This window comes from Ovis aries, chromosome 3, assembly GCF_016772045.2.
Source record: "Ovis aries strain OAR_USU_Benz2616 breed Rambouillet chromosome 3, ARS-UI_Ramb_v3.0, whole genome shotgun sequence".
Lineage (NCBI taxonomy): Eukaryota > Metazoa > Chordata > Mammalia > Artiodactyla > Bovidae > Ovis > Ovis aries.
Genome location: NC_056056.1, coordinates 189,066,532 through 189,087,101, shown reverse-complemented (window position 1 = coordinate 189,087,101; position 20,570 = coordinate 189,066,532). Strand labels below are relative to the sequence as shown.

General features: G+C 36.2%; 1 protein-coding gene across 2 annotated transcripts in view; it reads right to left on the bottom strand.

The window, feature by feature from the left end:
• Positions 1-20,570, bottom strand: part of ITPR2 (inositol 1,4,5-trisphosphate receptor type 2) — a 604,865-nt gene that overhangs the window by 103,042 nt on the left and 481,253 nt on the right. For both annotated transcript variants that reach the window (XM_004006770.5, XM_060413298.1), the window contains exons 49-50: positions 10,973-11,148; positions 3,122-3,286 (exon numbers count right to left, since the gene is read on the bottom strand). In XM_004006770.5, the coding sequence (XP_004006819.2) occupies positions 3,122-3,286; positions 10,973-11,148 (341 nt within the window). The remainder of the gene's footprint in view (positions 1-3,121; positions 3,287-10,972; positions 11,149-20,570) is intronic.

Here is a 20,570-nt window from a genome sequence, read left to right as displayed (position 1 = left end):
CCATTTTAGTTTATCCATGAGAGAATAACAATATAAATAAGGCCTTAAAAATGAACCAAGATAGGTATTTCTTCCCTAGTTGGAATGTATTAATAAACTGCTTTTCACTAAAGATAACTCTAATACAATACATAATGTGCATCTATTGATTTCCCAACCAACAAAATATCAACTTTTTTAAGACATGGAAATAGCACAGAAAATTCAAATTTGAATTTAGAATTACAATATTATATGTAATCAACTTAGCTGCTTATTCCCTATTTTTAATCTTTCTAATATTCTGCAGTTGCCTCTGGAATAAGTAAAATAGCTAATGTGAAAATGCTGAATTATGTTCACCTAAGTGATGAATAATTGACAGATTCATTCAATGTATTGTTTAATTAAGGGATTAGAGGTGAGATGATAAGAATTCAATTTTATGAGCCCACTATAATATTAATAGAAAAAGTATGCAATTTAAAAATATTTGAGAAATGTAAACATCTTTCTTAGTTAAACAGGTAGAATGAGGGCAAAATCTATTACTTTAGTATGTACTTGTGGAAACAAAAGTATAATACACAGTGCTAATTCATTTCTTCTCATAGGTTACTATCAATGTTGTATTTAGTAGTAGAAAATCTATGCTCTAATTAAGAACCTAGGTATGTGTTTGCTATCTGTTGTCAACATTAAGGAAAATTTTATTTATTGTTATATTATAATGTTGAAATTAAACATTAGAAAGTACCTGTCTTATTATCAAAAGCTGGTTAAAGGCAATAAAGTAACAGTTACTTTAAAGAAGGCATTAATAGCAGTATGGAAATGAATAGCATTTTTAACACTGGAATAATTGGGTTTGTCTTCTACTATCTGTGGGCAGTGATTAGAATTTCTGAACTGGTTTAAATTATCAGTGTCACTCATCCTTTCAGAAACACCAGGGCTTTGTACACTGTTTTTCTAAGTACTGAGGCTTATATGGTTACTTACCAATTTAATTGCAGCTGTGCAAATAATTGCCCTAAAGATATTAACTTGTTTGCTCACCTTAAGACACGGATATTTTATGATGGTCAAATATAAAAACATATGCTTAACTATTTTGCTATCTATTTATCTCAGGAGGGAGCTACAACATTTAGAAATAAAGTCCATATTCTTCCATAAAGACAAATTAAGCAATGCTGATTCAGCTTCCAAATTATTGACCTGGCTTATTTAACTTATTTAAACATTTAGTTGACAGAAAGGAGATTTTTCCTCAGTTGAACAGTGGTTGGAAGAAAAGGTCTGGCAAAATATCTAGTTCATTTCTGGATAGTTTCTGAAAGTTTTTAGTTTTCAGAAGCCGATGGGATGCTTGCTAAAAAATACATATTTTGGGGCCCCATTCCATATGTATGGAATCAGAAGTTTGAGAAGGCAAAGGTATTGACATTAGACAGATGAATGGTTCCTTCTGTTTATTGCTGTAAGAAAAATCTACAGTGTGGTTTTTATTACTGGTTAAAGGATGCCCGGGCATAACTGAGAGTGCATATTCATATATTTTTAAATATAAAAATATTTTAAAATACACTGAAATACTATTTTAGCACTATATTCAATAAAATATCCTCCTAGTACTCTAAACATGAAAATGAAATATATCCTTTTATAATCAACCCAATGAGGACAAACTAGCATCAGTGTTGTATAATTTGAAAGATTAAAGATGAGGAAAATGCAAATAGAAAATAAGACTAACACAAATTAACAGTAACATTACTATTAATAACTCATATAATAATTCAAATATACCTTTATTTTGTCAAAAACCTTTCCTTCAATAATGCAGAGTTACATACATCATTTCACATGGTTTTCATATTTCTTTAATGGGTCTTGATATTATTAGTCTCTCATACTAAACCTATCCATTTTATAAATAGGGAGGTGTTTTTTAATAAAAACACTGTCATAAATTTTATATATTACAGTCAGGGAAAGGGTCTGGGTATAACCTATTATATCATATATAATACATGATATAACTTGTCTATTAAATATCATAGGCAGATTTTTTTTAATGGAAGTTTTATGGTGAATCAGAGCAAAGAAGATATTCATTTGCATCCCTGGATCAGAAAAAAAAAAATCTACTTTTGACTGCTGAATACTAATCTAACTAAACTGCCTAGAATATAATTTTGTATCCTTTGTTGATAAGAGACAAATCCATTCTTCACTGGGGCTCTTTCCATTGCTTTAGGGTAAATGAAAATGCAGCCTCTTATCCAGAATGTGGCTGTTCTGGATAACAGGGCAGCAGAAGACTATGAATTTGCCTCTCATGATCTAAGCAAACCAGTCGAGATAATGTTTTTAGATCTTCAGCTTGTTCTTTAGGAATTATTTTACTGGGTAGTACTCTCCTCTGCACATCAGTTGTGAGGTAAAGATATAAAGAAATTGTGCTTATGGCATCATGATGCTAACCTGGTAATGCTCTACGGTTCAAAACATTATATACTTGTATCGACTCTGCTCCTGGCTTATGGCTAGAGAGCATACACATAGGAAGGAAAACTGATAATCAACCAAAACCAAAATACAACTTTAGAAGAAATCTGCAAGTCTATCCAATGAATAGATATATGTAAATAAGTTTAACAACAACGCCATGTTAAATCTGAAACTATAAGACTGTCCTTAAAACAACTCATTGTCTTTTTGCTGACTGTTGGCTTTCCCTCTCAAGTTTATTTATATGCCATTCTAAAGATATACAAGATACCTGGGATTATAAATAAATACAACGAATTCAGTATCAAGAAAATAAATCCCTTTTCTTGCTCAAGAATCTCTAAGCTAATATGATGTGGCTAAAACCCAAAGCAGCCCACTACACAAAGCCTGGGTCAAGAGCTGGGTCTCAGAGAGTACATAAAGAATTGCACCACCTATGTAGTAGCTCAGAGAAAAAGACTAAAAATAATAATAATGCATGATTTTCCCAGGCAAGTCTAAAAATAACATAATTTGTCCTCAATGCCAGACTCTGCTTAAAAAAATCAGAGAGAAAAGCATAAGAAGCAGCAGCATTGTGTATGTTTTTCAGCAGAGACTGTCCACATAGAGATGTACTCACCAGGAAGCTATAGAAGAATTCATGGACAAAGAGGCCCAGCATGCAAACCAGGACATACGCCACGTGGTAGAGAAAGGCCATATCCAGGATGACCGCTCGGTAGCCTCGGGTGAACGTACCACGATTTCCAACAAAGCTCACCAGAAACACTATTTTATTACAAAGCTAAAGGGAGGAAAAGATTCGATTTTATTGTCTTATTCATACTGGTGAAGCTCACAGAAACAGCAGGTCATTGACAAAACCTATTATTTGCAAAGTCTGTGGTTTTCTTTGATGATTTCTCATTTTGCAATTTTTCAACACTGCTTACAAATCTACATGTAAACACAAGACAGACAAACCCTGTATTCTCTGAAATTCCAGGAAAAGCGAGCAAGAGGGACTAAGAGACCCAGCTCTGCAATCAAGACAGACCTGAATTTAAATCCTAGCTATCCCACTACTTTTATATGATCCAGGCCATGCAACCGTGGGCCTTGGTTGTTTCTTCTCAAAAATTAGAATAAAGGAGTTCCCACCTCAGAGAACTCTTCAAAGAATTAAGTAATTCATAACGTATATGAAGTCCTTAGTAAAATGACTCTTGAAATATTACTTATTATATCTTCCATATTAAAAGTAATACATGCAATGTTTTAATCATACTGTAAATGAAACAGAAAAATACATTTTCAGAAAGCAACCAGAGATTTGTCCTGGATTTTTTTTATCCTGGACTTTCTCCACTGAATATTATTTTAAACAAGCAAGCAATGAAAAATTATTTTTTAAAATTTACTCTGCATTCACAAAAAATATTCATCTACTTATATTAAAATAAATATAATACTTGCATGTATCTTCTAAGCTGTATGTATGGTAATTATTCAGTAAGCATTTTAGAGTATTTATTATGCTTTGTATCATGTAGAATATTTAATATTTAAGTTAAAACTACATTTAAAATTGCCTTCTGTGGCATAATTTTAGAATACAGAAATTTATACTGAGGTTTGGGGCAATAACAATGACCCATGCAATGATTTCCAAAGAACACGGCTATCATAAACTTAGTGCCATCTCTTTGGTTCTAGAATCACTGCATTATTTATCAATGGAAAGACTAATTTTTCCATTTAGTTATCAAGGAAAGAATTACAGGTTTCAAAATTTCAGTTAGTTCTTTCAGATCATTTCCTGAGTCCTTAAAAATTTTCTAACGGCACCATATTTGTCTTTATGTGTCCAGACCTAACTTTAGGGAAGACAGCTTGCTCTCGGCAACATCATACATTTCTCAATGTATATGAAAGAAATTGTCTTATGGAATGACTTTTTAATAACATAAGAAGGAGAATAAATAACATTTTGGACAGAAGTAAAATTTGAGAAGTTGAAAAACCTTCCCTTCAACTTTCTGAAGTCCAAATCAATACAGATAAAATGAGAAAAGGCTTATCATTGCACCTTGTGAAGTTAACCAAACCAAATCAACAGCATGGCAAGTAAAAGTTTCAAACCTTTTCTAAGTTTGCTCCATGTTAATTAAATATCCTCTCAACAATCAACTTTATAAATTTCATCATCTTGGTAACAACCTGAATAGTGTCAAATGAAGTTTTACTTTACTGGTGTTACATCATCATATCTTGACATTACTATTAAACATAGCTACAGTATTAATGGATGTCTTTATGCTTACTATCCTAGAGCAAGTTTAATTCATTCACCCAAATTGTTAATATGAAACAGAAATAAGAAGTTCAATAAAAATGAAATTAAAGATTTAAATAATGACTTTTCAGAAGGATGAATGATATGCTGCAGACAAATTATTTATATATTGTGTCTTTAAACTGAGTCATAAAAAGTCAGGCATGAAAACTATGTACACATCCTTTATACTAAGTAAAAGGGATATACTGATTTCAAGTTCTCAAAAAAAGCAATATATTTCACTTCTCAAATGATGCAAAAGCAAGGAAACACTTCTGCCTGAAAGGGCCTCTGGCCATTATTGCATGAAAAATGAAGATTAGCCTTATTGGTTTCAAGTTAATTCTTCTGAACTTTGACCTAAAGTTTGATGTTGATGGACAATGCTCCTGTTCTCTTGATGGAACTGATACTGGTAGTGACAGCCACCTATTTCTGCACAGAATATAAACAAGGAATTTGAGGTCTTTTTAAGAGTTCATACCATGAAGAAATAAGTGCAAGTATAAATGATTTGGGTAGGAAAGAACTTGAACACTGGTTTTTCTTGCCCATGACCTCGAAATTTGTGAACTAATCTTATTGAGCATTTTTCATGAAAGCTGGGAATATTCACGAAAATAAAGAAGTTACGGAAACATTCTCCTTCTTCATGTCATGACTTATTGGACACTGTCTAACCAGTCCTTCATTTGTGAATACCATCATGTAGGCAATCATTGCTTCTATGGCAGGGGTCCATGTGGGCAACAATAAATGGGGAGTGTGGGAACTGGGCAAGGTGGTTAAAAGGCCATCCTCAGAAAAACAAACATTGTATATTAACATAGATACATGGAATCTAGAAGAATGGTATAGATGATCTTATTTGCAAAACAGAAACACAGATATAGAGAACAAACATATGAACACCAAGGAGGGAAAGGGGGAGTGGGATGAATTGGGAGACTGGGATTGACCCGTATACACTATTGACACTATGCATAAAACAGATAACTAACGAGGACCTACTGTAGAGCTCAATCTTCAGTGAACTAAATGGGAAGGAAATACAAAAAAGAGGGCATATATGTCAACACATAGCTGATTCACTTTGCGTGCAGCAGAAACTAATACAACTCTGCAAAGCAACTACACGCCAATAAAAACTAATTTTAAAAAGGTCATCCTCTTCTGAACTGCTGTTGAAAGGACCTTTCAGTCAGCACACAAATACCAATATAAACGATCATAACTATCCCATGTATTTTTTTGTTCTCTATTCTCCAAAGCTGCCCTTGATATATTGGGCTGACTAAAAAGTTTTGTTTGGGTTTTCCAAACAAACTTTTTAGCTAACCCAACATTTTTCATTGGAAGGAATGATGCTGAAGCTGAAGCTCCAGTAATTTGGCCACCTGATGTGAAGAGCTGATTCACTGGAAAAGACCCTGATGCTGGGGAAGATTGAGGGCAGGAGAAGGGGGTGACAGAGGATGAGACGGTTGGATGTCATCATCAACTCAATGGACATGAGTTTGAATAAACTCCAGGAGATAGTGAATGATAGGGAAGCCTAGGGTGCTGCAGTCTTTGGGGTCACAAAGAGTCAGACACAACTTAGTGACTGAATAACAACAACAATATTTTTAATTAAGAATATGGTAAATTATGTGAAGATTGGGAGGAAAAAGTGGTGGGTGAGGGAAAGAAAGAGTAGAAAGATAAGTTCTCTGTACAGCCTTTTTAAAAGTGGCATACCATCCAAATGATTTATGAATGTCTTCTACAATAGCAAAATTAATGCTCATTTGTTAATTAAGGTACACTAAAATAAGTTCATTAATTTTAACTAAGTAAATTAATTATACAGTATAGCAATAGCTTCACAGATACATTACATTTAATTGATATGTCTTTGCAAAACTTTTAACAGCACAGTATAGTGGAAAGACCCTGGCTTAGAAATTGGGCCATCTGGGTTCTAGCCTCTGTCATTAATTACTTTGGTAAATCCTCCTGGTCTCTATAGGATGTGTATATACTCATTTCTAAAATGAAATGACTAGCAGGGAATAAGCCTGAAGGTGCCTCACAGCTCTAGAATTCAAAGTGGTGTTCTTTAAATTTTGCTATTTTATGTGATCCCAGAAATTTCCAGCTGCCTTTATATTACCCTATTTGTTATTTGACTGTGTATTCCTGATCGGTAATTCCACCCCTATCTTACATTGTTCCTATTTATATCCTAGGAATAAATTAAATTAAAAGAAGATTGGTTTATTGAAAAGCAAAACTAAACTTATTGTCTTGAACTATAGTTTAACTATATTACCATATATTCATCAACCATCAATTTTCTAACTAAAAATGAGATTATTTGATTCAAAAATTTCCATTTCAGTGATGTTACATGGGCAGGATAAGGTTCCCCAGTTGTCAAAGCCTAAGGCAAAATTGTTATGTAGTCAAAATCACCCAAGAAAACTTTTAAATTGTCAACAAAACAGTACAGTAAACAAGGGTATAAACAGTAGTGTCTCTTACTAAATTCAACACATGCTATTTCTCAAAGCACTGGAGCAGTTTTCTGTCTCTGCAACTGAATATCAGAAGTAGGTGCTACAGTGAGTATATTACAAGAAAAACACACAGAGAGTGTGAGTGTGTGTGTGTGTGTGTGTGTGTGTGTGTGTGAGAGAGAGAGAGAGAAATGAAGAGAATAGGAAAGTTTTGACTCAGAAAACATCTTTCACAGATATATACTGTATTATTATTTACGATAAAAATAATCTAAAAAATATGAATAGTAAGAATTAATGGGATGGTTAAATAAATTATATGATATCCATACAACTGGAAATATTATCATTACTAAAATGAGATTTACAAATAGGTTTAATGGTATGAAAAAATATTAAGTGATCCCAAATTGTTAAAAAGTGTTTATATGTGCCAAACTAATGTTAATTTCCAGTACCCATAGCTAAAATTGTAACGCAGAGGGTGGGAAGGAAACTGTATTGGGTTATAAGATAGGCTTTTATAACAGAGAAAAACATTTGAATTTTTTAAGCATCTCAACGATTGAGATAACTAACCCCTGTGACAAGACAAGAGAAGCTATCTGCAAACTGAATAAAACTTCAATTTTTAGAACCTAGTAAAGATGAAGCATCATAATAAGCAGAAACTGATAATATGAAGTACTCAGAACACAGATTGAGGCTTTTCCTCCCACTTGATTCCTTTTCCAAAAAAGGAACTTTCTGTATTTGCTTCAAACTGTGAAAGACACTGAGTCAGAAACAAACAAGTTCCTGCGAACCAAAACACAAACACTTTAAGGATGATGACAGCAACGTTCTACAATTAAATCCTACTTCACATATTAGGTACCTAGTAAACACGAGCCTTCATTGCTGTTTTATCATTATTACTGCTGCTCTTCTTTTTTAAATCTTCACACTAATCTCCCGAACTGATCTTCTCAACAACCCATTTTACTGATGGAAAGAATGAAATTCTGAGGCATGCTATTTGCCTAAGGTCTGAAATTCTGATTCTCACTAAGTCTTAACTCTCAGGTAGACATTTTTTTCCTGTTTCTGATACCTATAACTTTTAGTAATTATAGTTCCACCTGTTATACAATGTAATGTTTTAAGTGCAAATTAAGTTACTAAATATGTTAAAATCTAAGGTACAAACACAACTGGTTTGTTTTCTTTTTCCCCCTACCTCCTAGGAAATGGTAAACCATAGATAGTTCTATAACGATCCTGTACGTTAAATGTTAAGATAAATGACACTCACTAAAACATTTCTATTTAACTGTATAATATTAAAACTATAGACAAAAACTCTATCAATATTTATCATATCAGAATTACAATTATTCCATTTAATTTGTCCCAAATGAAAGCTGATTACTTCTTTTTCAGTCAACATGCTCTAGATAAGCAGATAATAATGCATTATTCAGGGGTTGTGCAAATAAGTGTTTTATGCTCTGAACATTTTAGAGTACCAACAGATTGACAAAGTTAATAAGAAAGTTTTATCTCCAGGTAGATTTCTTCTCATGAAGAAATTAAAGCATAAAACTTGTCAGTCAAACAAATACTCATTTCTTATGGTGGAGCTATTTTCACCAAACTAGGCAGAAGTTATCTTTTTATCCTGTCTCCCGAGGGGGAAAATACTCCCAATGTTTTCAGTTTTCCCAATAGACTTTAAAATGTTATTCCTTATTTCTTTATATATTCTTGAAGCTTCTGGATGACAAGAACATAACTCCTCTATTGGAGACCCAATATATGCTGTTATTTTGGGTCTCACTCTGTCTAGCTATTATTTCACTGATCAAGTTTGAATTTTCTCACTTGGATTAATGTCTTATTGAGAATCAGCTATTAGTTTATGTATATTATTTGCTTCTTCAAATAACAGGGTTCAATAGTCACTGTATTTTTTAAAGAAAAGATAATAAGCTGGAAGTAGTAATAGGCTTAGAAAAATCAGACAAAGCCATGAAGATTCCTTAACTCACCTGCTGGAAATATTGCAAACTTAGCTTATTTCCAAAGCACAAAAAGTACAAGTTCAGTTCATGTAAACCAGTTTTGAATATTTAAGTGCTAGGTATTAAAGTAAAATGGGGCAAGGACTGAGGTGGACAGGATTATATCTATGAATGTGACAAACTCTGCCCTCAAGAAACTTATAGAAAAATATATTTGGTACTTTATAGAATTTTTACTGATAAACTATTTGTATATATAGTATACTTCACTTTATTCACAATAATTGTGGAATAATTGGTAACATGGTGACCTGAATGTTCTAGTTTAACATATATAAACCTATAAAGGTATCTGTCATATCAGTTCAGTTCAGTTCAGTCACTCTGTCCTGTCTGACTCTTTGAGACCCCATGGAATGTAGCATGCCAGGTTAGACAGATAAGTACATCTGTCATATATGTGTATATATATATGTATCCACCACATATATATGTACATATCTGTCATATATATCATGTTCAATTTTTGAATAATTATAATAGAGATCGGAAACATAGATTTGGCCATACTAGCTCAGCTTTATAATTCTCAAAACTTCAGTTGATTATTTCATTTATTCATTTTCAATATATATTTGCCACATTTTTATGGTGAGGCACTATAAATGTGTAAGAATACAAAGATAATCTTTCACTCATTCATCTACTCGCTCATTACTTAAATTACCTAAGAAACATTTGTTGAGTATGAATCATGTTCCAGACTTTGAATGATTACTCATTCTTCTTAAGAACTTATGTAGAAAGGGAGATTCCAGATACAGATACACAGATACCAGAATATAGGACATTATGTTAGAAACCCAGCGAAAAGAAAAGAAAGTACTTAGGTATTCAGTGGACATATTAGCAAGATTTATTTGCCTACATGCAACTTGTTCTTTCATCAACTTGGTGATTTATTGTTTTTTAATATCCCTTTTCATCTGTACCATACAGAAAGTTGTTTAGTCCCTTTAAAATTTTATCACTTGGGCAAAATTACTGCTATCTGCAATAGTAGTCTGGCTTACTTATCTTAAACTTACCTAGTTAAGGTTGTGAAATGTGCTCCCTTGTTCTAATATTTTAAAATTCAGTGAAAAAAAACCTTAATCTCATCTATGCCTTTCACAAGTTAATAGGTGTTGTTCACATTTTAAAAAGCCCAATTTCATATTTTCTGTTATAGCAATCCTTTTCCTTTGGTCATTTTATAAAAGATACTCACTTCTAAAATTCTGTTGAATATAATTTAATCTTTCTTGGATGATTTAGAAGTTACTTTAGAATGTTAACAGTGGCTCAGAGTCATTTTTGTCTATAGCTGCCCATATAGGATGCCAAAGGCATTAAAATTGGATTGGGTTAAATTGAGTACAGAACTGGGTCATGCCCCAGATGCTACCATCCTAAATATATAAAATTTTCACTTGTCATTTTTTCTTTCTCTAAAAAAGTCAATGAAGAAGGTACACATTAAACTCAATTTAATTTAGATTTACAATAAATTAGAATTTATTTACAGAGTTAAAGCATAAAGCTACATTTTTATATTTAGTACACTTTTAATTAATCTAAAACAGTACAAAACTAAATAAAGTACTTACATTTGCTGCACCAAGAAGTATTAACGTAGGCCCAAGACCTATTGTATATATTGATCTCAGCATTATTGACACAAGAAATGGCCGAATACCCACAGGCTTGGAGAAGAAAAACAGCATAGATGTGCAGATTGCCACTGCTATCCAAAGTAGAATTGAGAACAATGGTGAAAGAGTACCTGTAAAATGTGGAAGGAGTTTATTTTTACTAAGAACAAAACTGGAAAATGTTAAATCATTTGCCACTCTATTTTATATATATGAAACTCCAATACTTTGGCCACCTGATGTGAAGAACTGACTCATTGGAAAAGACCCTGATGCTGGGAAAGATTGAAGGCAGGAGGAGAAGGGGACAACAGAGGATAAGATGGTTGGATGGCATCACCAACTCAATGGACACGAGTTTGAGCAAGCTCCAAGAGTTGGTGATGGACAGGGAAGCTTGGTGTGCTTCAGTCCACAGGGTCACAAAGAGTCAGACATGATTGAGAGACAGAACTGAACTAATTTCATATAATAGAGCAAGACAAGTTGTAAGATACTGAATTTCAAAGTAACCCACTCTACATTCAGAAAAGTAAGATTATGGCATCCGGTCCCATCACTTCATGGCAAATAGATGGGGAAACAGTGGAAACAGTGACAGACTATATTTTTGGGCTCCAAAATCACTGCAGCTGGTGATTGCAGTCATGAAATTAAAAGACGCTTGCTCCTTGGAAGAAAAGCTATGACCAACCTAGAAAGCATATTAAAGAGAAGAGACATTACTTCACCAACAAAGGTCCGTCTAGTCAAAGCTATGGTTTTTCCAGTAGTCATGTATGGGTGTGAGAGTTGGACTATAAAGAAAGCTGAGCACTGAAGAATTGATGCTTTTAAACTGTGGTTTTGAAGAACACTCTTCAGAGTCCCTTGGACTACAAGGAGATTCAACCAGTCCATCCTAAAGGAAATCAGTCCTGAATATTCACTGGAAGGACTGATGCTGAAGCTGAAACTCCAATACTTTGGCTACCTGATGAGAAGAACTGACTCATTGGAAAAGACCCTGATGGTGGGAAGGATTGAAGGAGGGAAGAGAAGGGGACAACAGAGGATGAGATGGTTGGATAGCATCACCAACGTGATGGGCATGAGTTTGAGTAGGCTCTGGGAGTTGGTGATGGACAGGGAAGCCTGGCATGCTGCAGTCCATGGGTTGCAAAGAGTTGGACACAACTGAGTGACTGAACTGAACACACTGTATATTTAGAGATGTCTTTGTATACATTATTCGTTATTTCTTGTACTCAGACACTCAGTGGTGTCCGACTCTTCATGATCTTATGGAATGTAGCCCCCTCATCCCCAGCTCCTCTGTTCATGGGATTTTCCAGGCAAGAATACTGGAGCAGATTGCCATTTCCTCCTCCAGGGGATCTTCTGGACCTAGGGATCAAACCACTGTCTCTTAAGTCGCCTGAGTTGGCAGCTGGATTCTTTACCACTAGCACCACCTACATTTCCAGAAAGCTTGTGATGAATCCCAGGCTGCTTAAATACTTGCTCGTCAATGCTCCTTACATTAGTCCTGGAACTTGGGTGTCTTTCTTTCCAATGGGAGTCATGCTAGATGCTTTGGATAGGGGTTTCTCATTTAATGACTCTTAATTCAAAATGAATGACTAATGGCCATCAACTATTCAGCTAAACCAAATGGAACCCGGCACTGAACGCATACCTTGTCCTGTTTTATTATAATCAAGGTTTTACATTATATTAAAGAATTCAGAATGCACACTCTACTTTTTAATGAAACAGACCTAAGCTTTAACTGTTAAAACAAGTGCGTTTATGTGTATGGATACATAGGTATACGTGTGTGTTTCTCAACTTCTAAAAATAATGTTCAGCTATTTACTTCATCAGAAAACAAAAGCTCCAAATGTTTCAAAACTAAACTCCATTGCAACAACAGTTTCTTTAAAAATGGCGCCAGAAGGGGTTTATAAATACATTTCTTTTTTTATAAAGGACAGTTTATTGATATTTGCACCGACATGTGTATTCAAGGAATCCCCCTCTGAAGGTCAAGTGATGCTATATTTGCAGAAGTAAATTAAGGGGGAACACTCTTGGGCTGATTAGACCTCAAACGTGTATTCAGGCTGTTGAAGTCAGAGGGGAGACAACAAAACAGGGATTTTCCACTAGTTTTCCACTAGGAAGATTTTCTTACTAGTTCAGATAAGTCAGGAATCAGGCACTGAACGCATATCTTGTCCTGTTAAATTATTATCAAGTTCTTATGGTGGCTTAGGGGTAAAGAATCTGCCTGCCAATGCAGGAGACATGGGTTCAAGTCCTGATCCAGGAAGATCCCACGTGCCTCTGAGCTACTAAGCCCTTGTGCCACAACTGTTGAGTCTGTGCTCTAGAGTCTGGGGGTCCAAGTGCTGCAACTACTGCAGGCCTCTTTGCAACCTGTGTGCTCTGCAACAACAGGAGCTACCACAACGAGAAGCTCTCTCACTGCAATGAAGAGCAGCCCCTGCTCACCACAACTGGAGAAAGCCTGCGAGCAGCAATGGAGGCCCAGCACAGACAAAACTAAAGCTTAAAAAGTGTTTTTAAGTTATAGATTCAGAATGTAAAATATCCATTCTTTAAGGAAACACACCTAAACTTTCACTGTTAAAACACACAAGTGTATTTATATATATGTGTGTGTGAAAGTAAAAGTGTTAGTTGCTTAGTCGTGTCCAACTCTTTGCAACCCCATGGACCCGCCACGTTCCTCTGTCCATGGAATTCTCCAGACAAGAGTACTGAAGTGGGTAGCCATTCCCTCCTCTGGGGGATCTTCCTGACCCAGGGATCGAACCCAAGTCTCTTACATCTCCTGCGTTGGCAGGCAGGTTCTTACCACTAGTGCCACCTGGGAAGCACCACTTATTTGTTGACTATAAATAGAAACATAACCTGTGAGCTCGTTTTGAGTAAGTCCATCTCTAGTTATAAATTTCCCAAGTTGTGGAGCTTCACTCTTAGGTTTAGTAAAACTGCCAACATCTTTGCACACTTAACTCTCATCCAATCACTAGATTCTTCAGTATAATTCATAAGCAATGTCTTGGTGTGACATTCTTATTTTAAAAGTCTCAACTTTGGCACTGCTAGTCACACTGTACATTGTCACTAATGCCTGATAAGCTAACCACAACTTGACCATCCTTTCTCAGACAATATCTGGCTTACTGAGATTTCCTCTTGATCCAATGAGAAATTATAACCATGAACTTAAAACTGGACATTTGATCCCTTTGTAGAGAGAACTCAAACAGTGTCTAGCTTAGTACCTTGCACATAGTTTAATGTTAAATATGTGTTTGCGAAGAGTAAATAAATTTAAAAGTTACTTAAATGGCTATTTACACTATTGTCAATTGACAACAATTTGTAATTATATTTTGTAAGAATGATCATATTGGTTTTTAGCTGAAGATTTGATCTTCAGCTAGAAAAATAAACTGAAATCCTCTGACAAACTTTAGAAGACAGTAGACTGTCAAAGCCGTTTTTTAGCCATTAACGGTGGAAAGAGGGGACTGTCTTCTTGATATTTGTATTAATTTTCTATAATGACCATGTATTCTTTTATAATAGAAAAAAATTTAAGAATTCATTCTATACATTTTAAAATATTACAGTATAACACTTGTCCGTAATAAAAGAAAATTCAAATAGAAACACTGGAGACTTCAATTCTACTCTCCTATGTACTTCACACTGACTTGTTTTATTTATTTATTTTATTTTTTGAAGTTTACTTATAGCAGGGGTTCCCAACCCCTGGGCCACAAACCAGTACTGAGCGAGTGAAGCTTCATCTGTATTTACAGCCACTCTCCATAGCTCACATGCGATGGTCTAGGGAAAAACTGTCTTCTATGAAACTGGTCCCTGGTGCCAAAAAGGTTGTGTGTGCATGCTAAGTTGCTTCAGTCATGTCCAACTCTTTGCAACCCCAAGGTCTGTAGCCCACTAGGTTCCTCTGTCCATGGGATTCTCCAGGCAGGAATACTGGAGTAGGTTGCCATGCCTTCCTCCAGGGAATCTTCCCAACGTAGGAATCAAGCTATTTCTCCTGAATTACAGGAAGATTCCTTACCCATGAGGCACCAGGGAAGCCAAATGGTCGGGTACCGCTAACTTATAAAACATGCTGCATCTTACTCCCCTCTCCACTCCTCTGCCTCCAGCAGAGACTTATAAGGACTTCTTATTTCCCCCTTCTCAATCTGGCTAAGGAAAATTAGATAAATCTATGGGTGTTCTTTACTATTGTGTCTCACTCCTTTCTTCATCCTTTAACTAGACTATAAGCTCCTTGAGGACAAGGTCAGTTTTCCCAGTGTTTGTATCTCTAGGGTTGAGCACAGTGTCTGGCATCCAGCCACACTCTATCAGTGGTTGTTATTAAGGTAAATGAATTAAAATCACCTTGAAGATTTATTTCCTTTAACACAAAGCACTTGAGGGAAAAAGAATGACATCCCAAATTTGAACACAGTATTTTAAAAAAATCACATGCTAAATGGATATGCTGCTGCTAAGTCTCTTCAGTCGTGTCCAACTCTGTGTAACCCCATAGACGGCAACCCACAAGCCTCCCTGTCCCTGGCATTCTCCAGGCAAGAACACAGGAGTGGGTTGCCATTTCCTTCTCCAAGGCATGAAAATGAAAAGTCAAAGTGAAGTCACTAAGTCATGTCCGACTCCTAGCGCCCCCATGGACTGCAGCCTACCAGGCTCCTCCGTCCATGGGATTTGCCAGGCAAGAGTACTGGAGTGAGTTGCCATTGCCTTCTCCAGCTAAATGAATATAAGAAGGCACAATTCTCTGCTAACCCCTCTGCCTTTGCCAAACTGGGCAGGGATCGTTGGCATGACAATGCTCAACTTCTGAGTGGACATCTCGGAGATTCCTTAGCATCAATAGCTGTGGCTTCAGCCACAACCAGCATGACCTCATTACCTAACTTTGGCACAAGTTTCATTTTTAGAGAAGCATATGTTAAGCATATACATTAATCAACCAAACAAGGAAACCCACACCAAAATCTACAGCCACACCAACAGGCCCTGGATTCTTGAAGAAATTCAAAGAAAGCTCTGCAAAGCCTGACTATGGAAAGAGATTATTTGCAGTAGGCATTGGGAGGGTGGACATCTGACAAGCTGGAACTCTGAGAATCACCTTCCATTAAGTATCTCCCTTTTATTATCATATGCTACTACCCTGGTTGAAGGCAGACACTGTTCTCTCAGTTAATATTATAACGTAAGCATGAACCAGATATCTGGACACAAGTGACTTCCACAAGCTCACTGTGTGTTCAGGCTAGAAAATACCCTTGGAGACAGCATACACAGCCCATTCCCCTCGCTGCCAGCCTCTCTGTCCTCACCTGACACATTAGCCAAAGTGACTCCCGAGCAGCTTGTATTAGGATCTGGGGTTGAAAAAGGTGGCCTGTTTGGACCACAGGTCTTTTTTTCTGGCTGAAGATTCACCAGGTGATTTTGTGATCAACTTCTGCCCAGAATCTAGCAACCTCAGAGCTGAATGGAATCCTCATATTTACTTATTTTTTCTTTTTTAACTTTTAATTGTAGAACTCTTTCTGACTAATGTTACAGTTGCAAATATAATACAAAATTCTCATTGACTCTTTACTTGGCTTCTCCAAATATCGACACCTTACATAATCACACAACAATGATCAATGTCCAGAAACTAATACATTAATAGAGTTGGACCATAAAGAAGGCTGAGCACCACAGAACTGATGCTTTCAAATTGTGGTGCTGGAGAAGACTGTTGAGAGTCCCTGGACCGCAAGGAGAATCAAATCTGTCAATCCAAAGGAAATCAACCCTGAATATTCATTGGAAGGACTGATGCTGAAGCTGAAGCTCTAACACTTTGGCTACTTGATGTGAAGAGCTGACTCATGGAAAAGACTCTGATGTTGGAAAAGATTGAAAACAACAGGAGAAGGGGACAGCAGAGGATGGGATGGTTAGATACCATTACTGACTCTATAGACATGAATTTGAATAAACTCCAGGAGATAGTGGAGGACAGAGGAGCCTGGCGTGCTGCAGCCCATGGAGTCGCAAAGAGCTGGACACTTAGTGACTGAACAACAATCACTTTAATCTACAGACCTTTATTCAAAGTTCATGAACTGCACAAATAACGTCTTCTTTTCTGAACCAGGATCACACATCACATTTAGCTGTCATGTCTCTTAGTCTCTTTTAATTCCTCAGCACTCCTCGGACTTCACAAGCTTCAAGAGTACTGGCCAATTAATTTGCAGAATATTTCTCATTCTGCATTTGTCTGAAATTTCCTCCCTTTATGCATTTTTGTCAAAAGATGCCATATCCTTGTCAGCACATCATGTCAAGAGGCACCTGATGTTGCTGTGTCTCTTCACTGGTGACATTAACATTGATCACATAATTAAAGTGATTTCTGCACTTTAAAGTCACTCTCTTTCATAATAAAGTATATTATGGGGAAATACTTTGACTACATCAATATCCTGTTTCTCATTTTACTTTCTGATCTAACACTTCTCTGTTAATTTTAGCATCCACTGATGATTATTACTATTATATGGTATTTGCCAAACAGCAACATTCTATTTCTATTACTCTTTCTACACTGATTAACAGGAATACTATTGTAAGGAAGAGCTTTCTCCTCTACCAGTATGGATTCCCGGATTCTTATTTTATTCTGTGGGTTATTATGTATTACTGTAACTATTTTTATCTCAAAATTTCCACAGGCTTGGCCACTGGGAGACCTTTCAAGTTGAATCTTGTGTTCTCTGACACATTCCCATCATTTTTTGTAGCACATTTTGGAAGGAATCTTAATGATCAACTAATTCATCTTTAAATCATCTCAAAGCGTCCCAGTCAAGGAGTCATCCAGTCTATGCTTGACAAAATCCAGTGTTAGAAACTTGCATGTCCACCACAGAATTTACCTTCTCCAGCCAGTTCTGAGGGCCAAGTACAGTAATCAGTCTTAACTTTGCTTTTTCAGCCTTCTCAGCTATGCATAGCATGTAACTGAAGGTTAGAGGCTCAGCTAATCCTGATCAAAACTGCAACCTTATTCATGGAGCTAGAATAAAATAACTCATCTAGAACTGTAATCAGATTATCCACATATAACCTTGGGGTTCCATACTGCCAAAATGGCAGCTCATGCTCTCCCTTCCCCCTTAGCGCCATATCCACACCCAGATACTTGAGAGGGAGCCTCCACCCTGATCACTGCTGTTCACCTCTACTCAGTCCTATTCAAAGAGTAAAGTGCACACCTGCACCCGATGAGGACACACCTTGTCTTCCTGCCTGGTCTCTTTTCTTTCTGAGGCTGGGGCCTCATTCCCAGTTTTACCATATATGTGGTTTCAAGTTCTTGTTCAAGGACCAGTTGTATTAGGAATTCCTCGGGAAACTTGTTAAAAAGTATGTATTTTCAGACTCCTGAATTACTGGTCAAATCTTCCAAAGCCTCAAGTTCTTCATCCAGAAGGATGAAGTACTTACTTTATAGAATGGTCAGGAAGAGTACATGGAATTATGTACGCGACGTGCTTAGCCCTTTGCCTGATCCAATCTAAACGGTAAACAATAACAGTTGCTATTATCATCATTAGCCATACTATTACAACTGTTATTAGTCAGGCAAATATGAAAAAAATGTATCAGACGCTTTACTTTCTCCTCAACGAGTAAAGAGTAGATGTTCAGAGGGGTACCCGTGCCCGTCACCATTATATTTAACGTATAATAGGTGGCAGCACAGGCTATATACTTTGGCTCTGGTGGTCTTGTAAGGTATATCATGGCATAGAACTTAGGGACGATGATGCCCCTGTATAAAGGGGCACCTGTTATTGACACGCTTCTAACCTAATCATCCTGCAGGAAAGTCTGAGAGCACAAACAAATGCTTTAACCGTCTAGTCTTAGATCTGCCGTTCTCTGGGCTTCCATCTCTTTATGTGTCGATGATGATTTGGTATTAGATGATTTCCAGAACTGCTTCTATATCTAAGACTTTATGCTCTACTTACCAGGATGCTACAATCTAGTTAGCATTCCGTGTGCAGATGATACTAATTTATCATTTCAGGCTGGACTGCTCTCCTTACGAAAGTCATGTTCTTTTGTGCCAAGAGGGCTATCATCACTAAATGAGACTAAACACAGTGAAGAGAGCTGTTCCCACTTCCTGCTGTATTTGTAACTTCCCCACAATGGACGGCCACATATTTGCTATGTTTTCATTGCTATTTAACTCACACATCTACTCCCTTGTCAAATATGCTTTTATTAGCACTGGCGTACCTTCTAAAAAAAATAAACCTTTCTATAACTACTCAGATTATACCCAAAGGCTAGAACTTTGCTATCTGCCATCTGCAACAGACCTTAGAAATAGCAAATTACTTCTGCACTCCCATTTCCCTTCCTGCTCACGCCCCTTCCTACTCAGATCTGAAATAGGTTTAAACAGCTCTTGCTCGTCTCGTACTCTCATTTCCACTGAGCTTCCCTTTGTAGTACTAATATTCACCTTGTAACAACAACAGCTAAGCTTTATCAAATGATTAGTAGTAGTAGTGTTAATCGCTCAGTCGTGTCTGACTCTTTGTGACCCCATGGACTACAGGCCACCAGGATCCTCTGTCCATGAAATTCTCCAGGGTTGCCATTTCCTTCTCCAGGGGATCTCCCAAACCCAACTGAACCTGTGTTTCCTGCATTACAGGCAGATTCTTTACTGTCTGAGCCACTAGGGAAGCCCAGATAAAATATAAGTGCTATGTAAATAGCTGAAGATGAGTGGCAAATTCAAGTTTTATTTTTTTGGTATCATATGATTACTAGTTGCTATTTTTAATTCTTTACCTACAACATCTCATTAAATTCTCACATAATCCTATAAACTGATGAGATACAAAAGCATCTTGTGGTTATTATTTGCTGGTATCTCTCATCCTGTCCTCTGAGCCATTCTTTCAATACCCATTCCAAAGTTATCTACCTGATTGTATCCCAATCAGGATACAGATTGTGACATATTCTCCCACGTTCTTTTGCCAGATTTAAAGAAAACTTAATTTCCACAGTCTTTAGTGTATCTCTCCTACTATTTCCCGTTTCACTTAACATGGGATCATTTTTCTTGTCTTTGCTTTTGCAAAACCTCATGTATCAGCAGTTTGATAATATTAACTTCATGGTCAATATCCTTTGTGCTCTATTATTATAATCCGCCTTATCCTGTACATTTAAAATTATTTTTCAAATTATCTGCATGCTCACTGTAGAATCCTTAGACAATACCGAAAGCAAAGAAAAGAGAGTAAAATAGAGATTCTACTGCTTAAGATTATCACAATCAACATTTTGGCATACATCTCTCACTTTCCCATGTATTTATAAGATTGAGATGATACATAAAATGCTTTTGCTCACAAAGTAAGGTAGAAATATTTTTCTTGCCTTATTTATC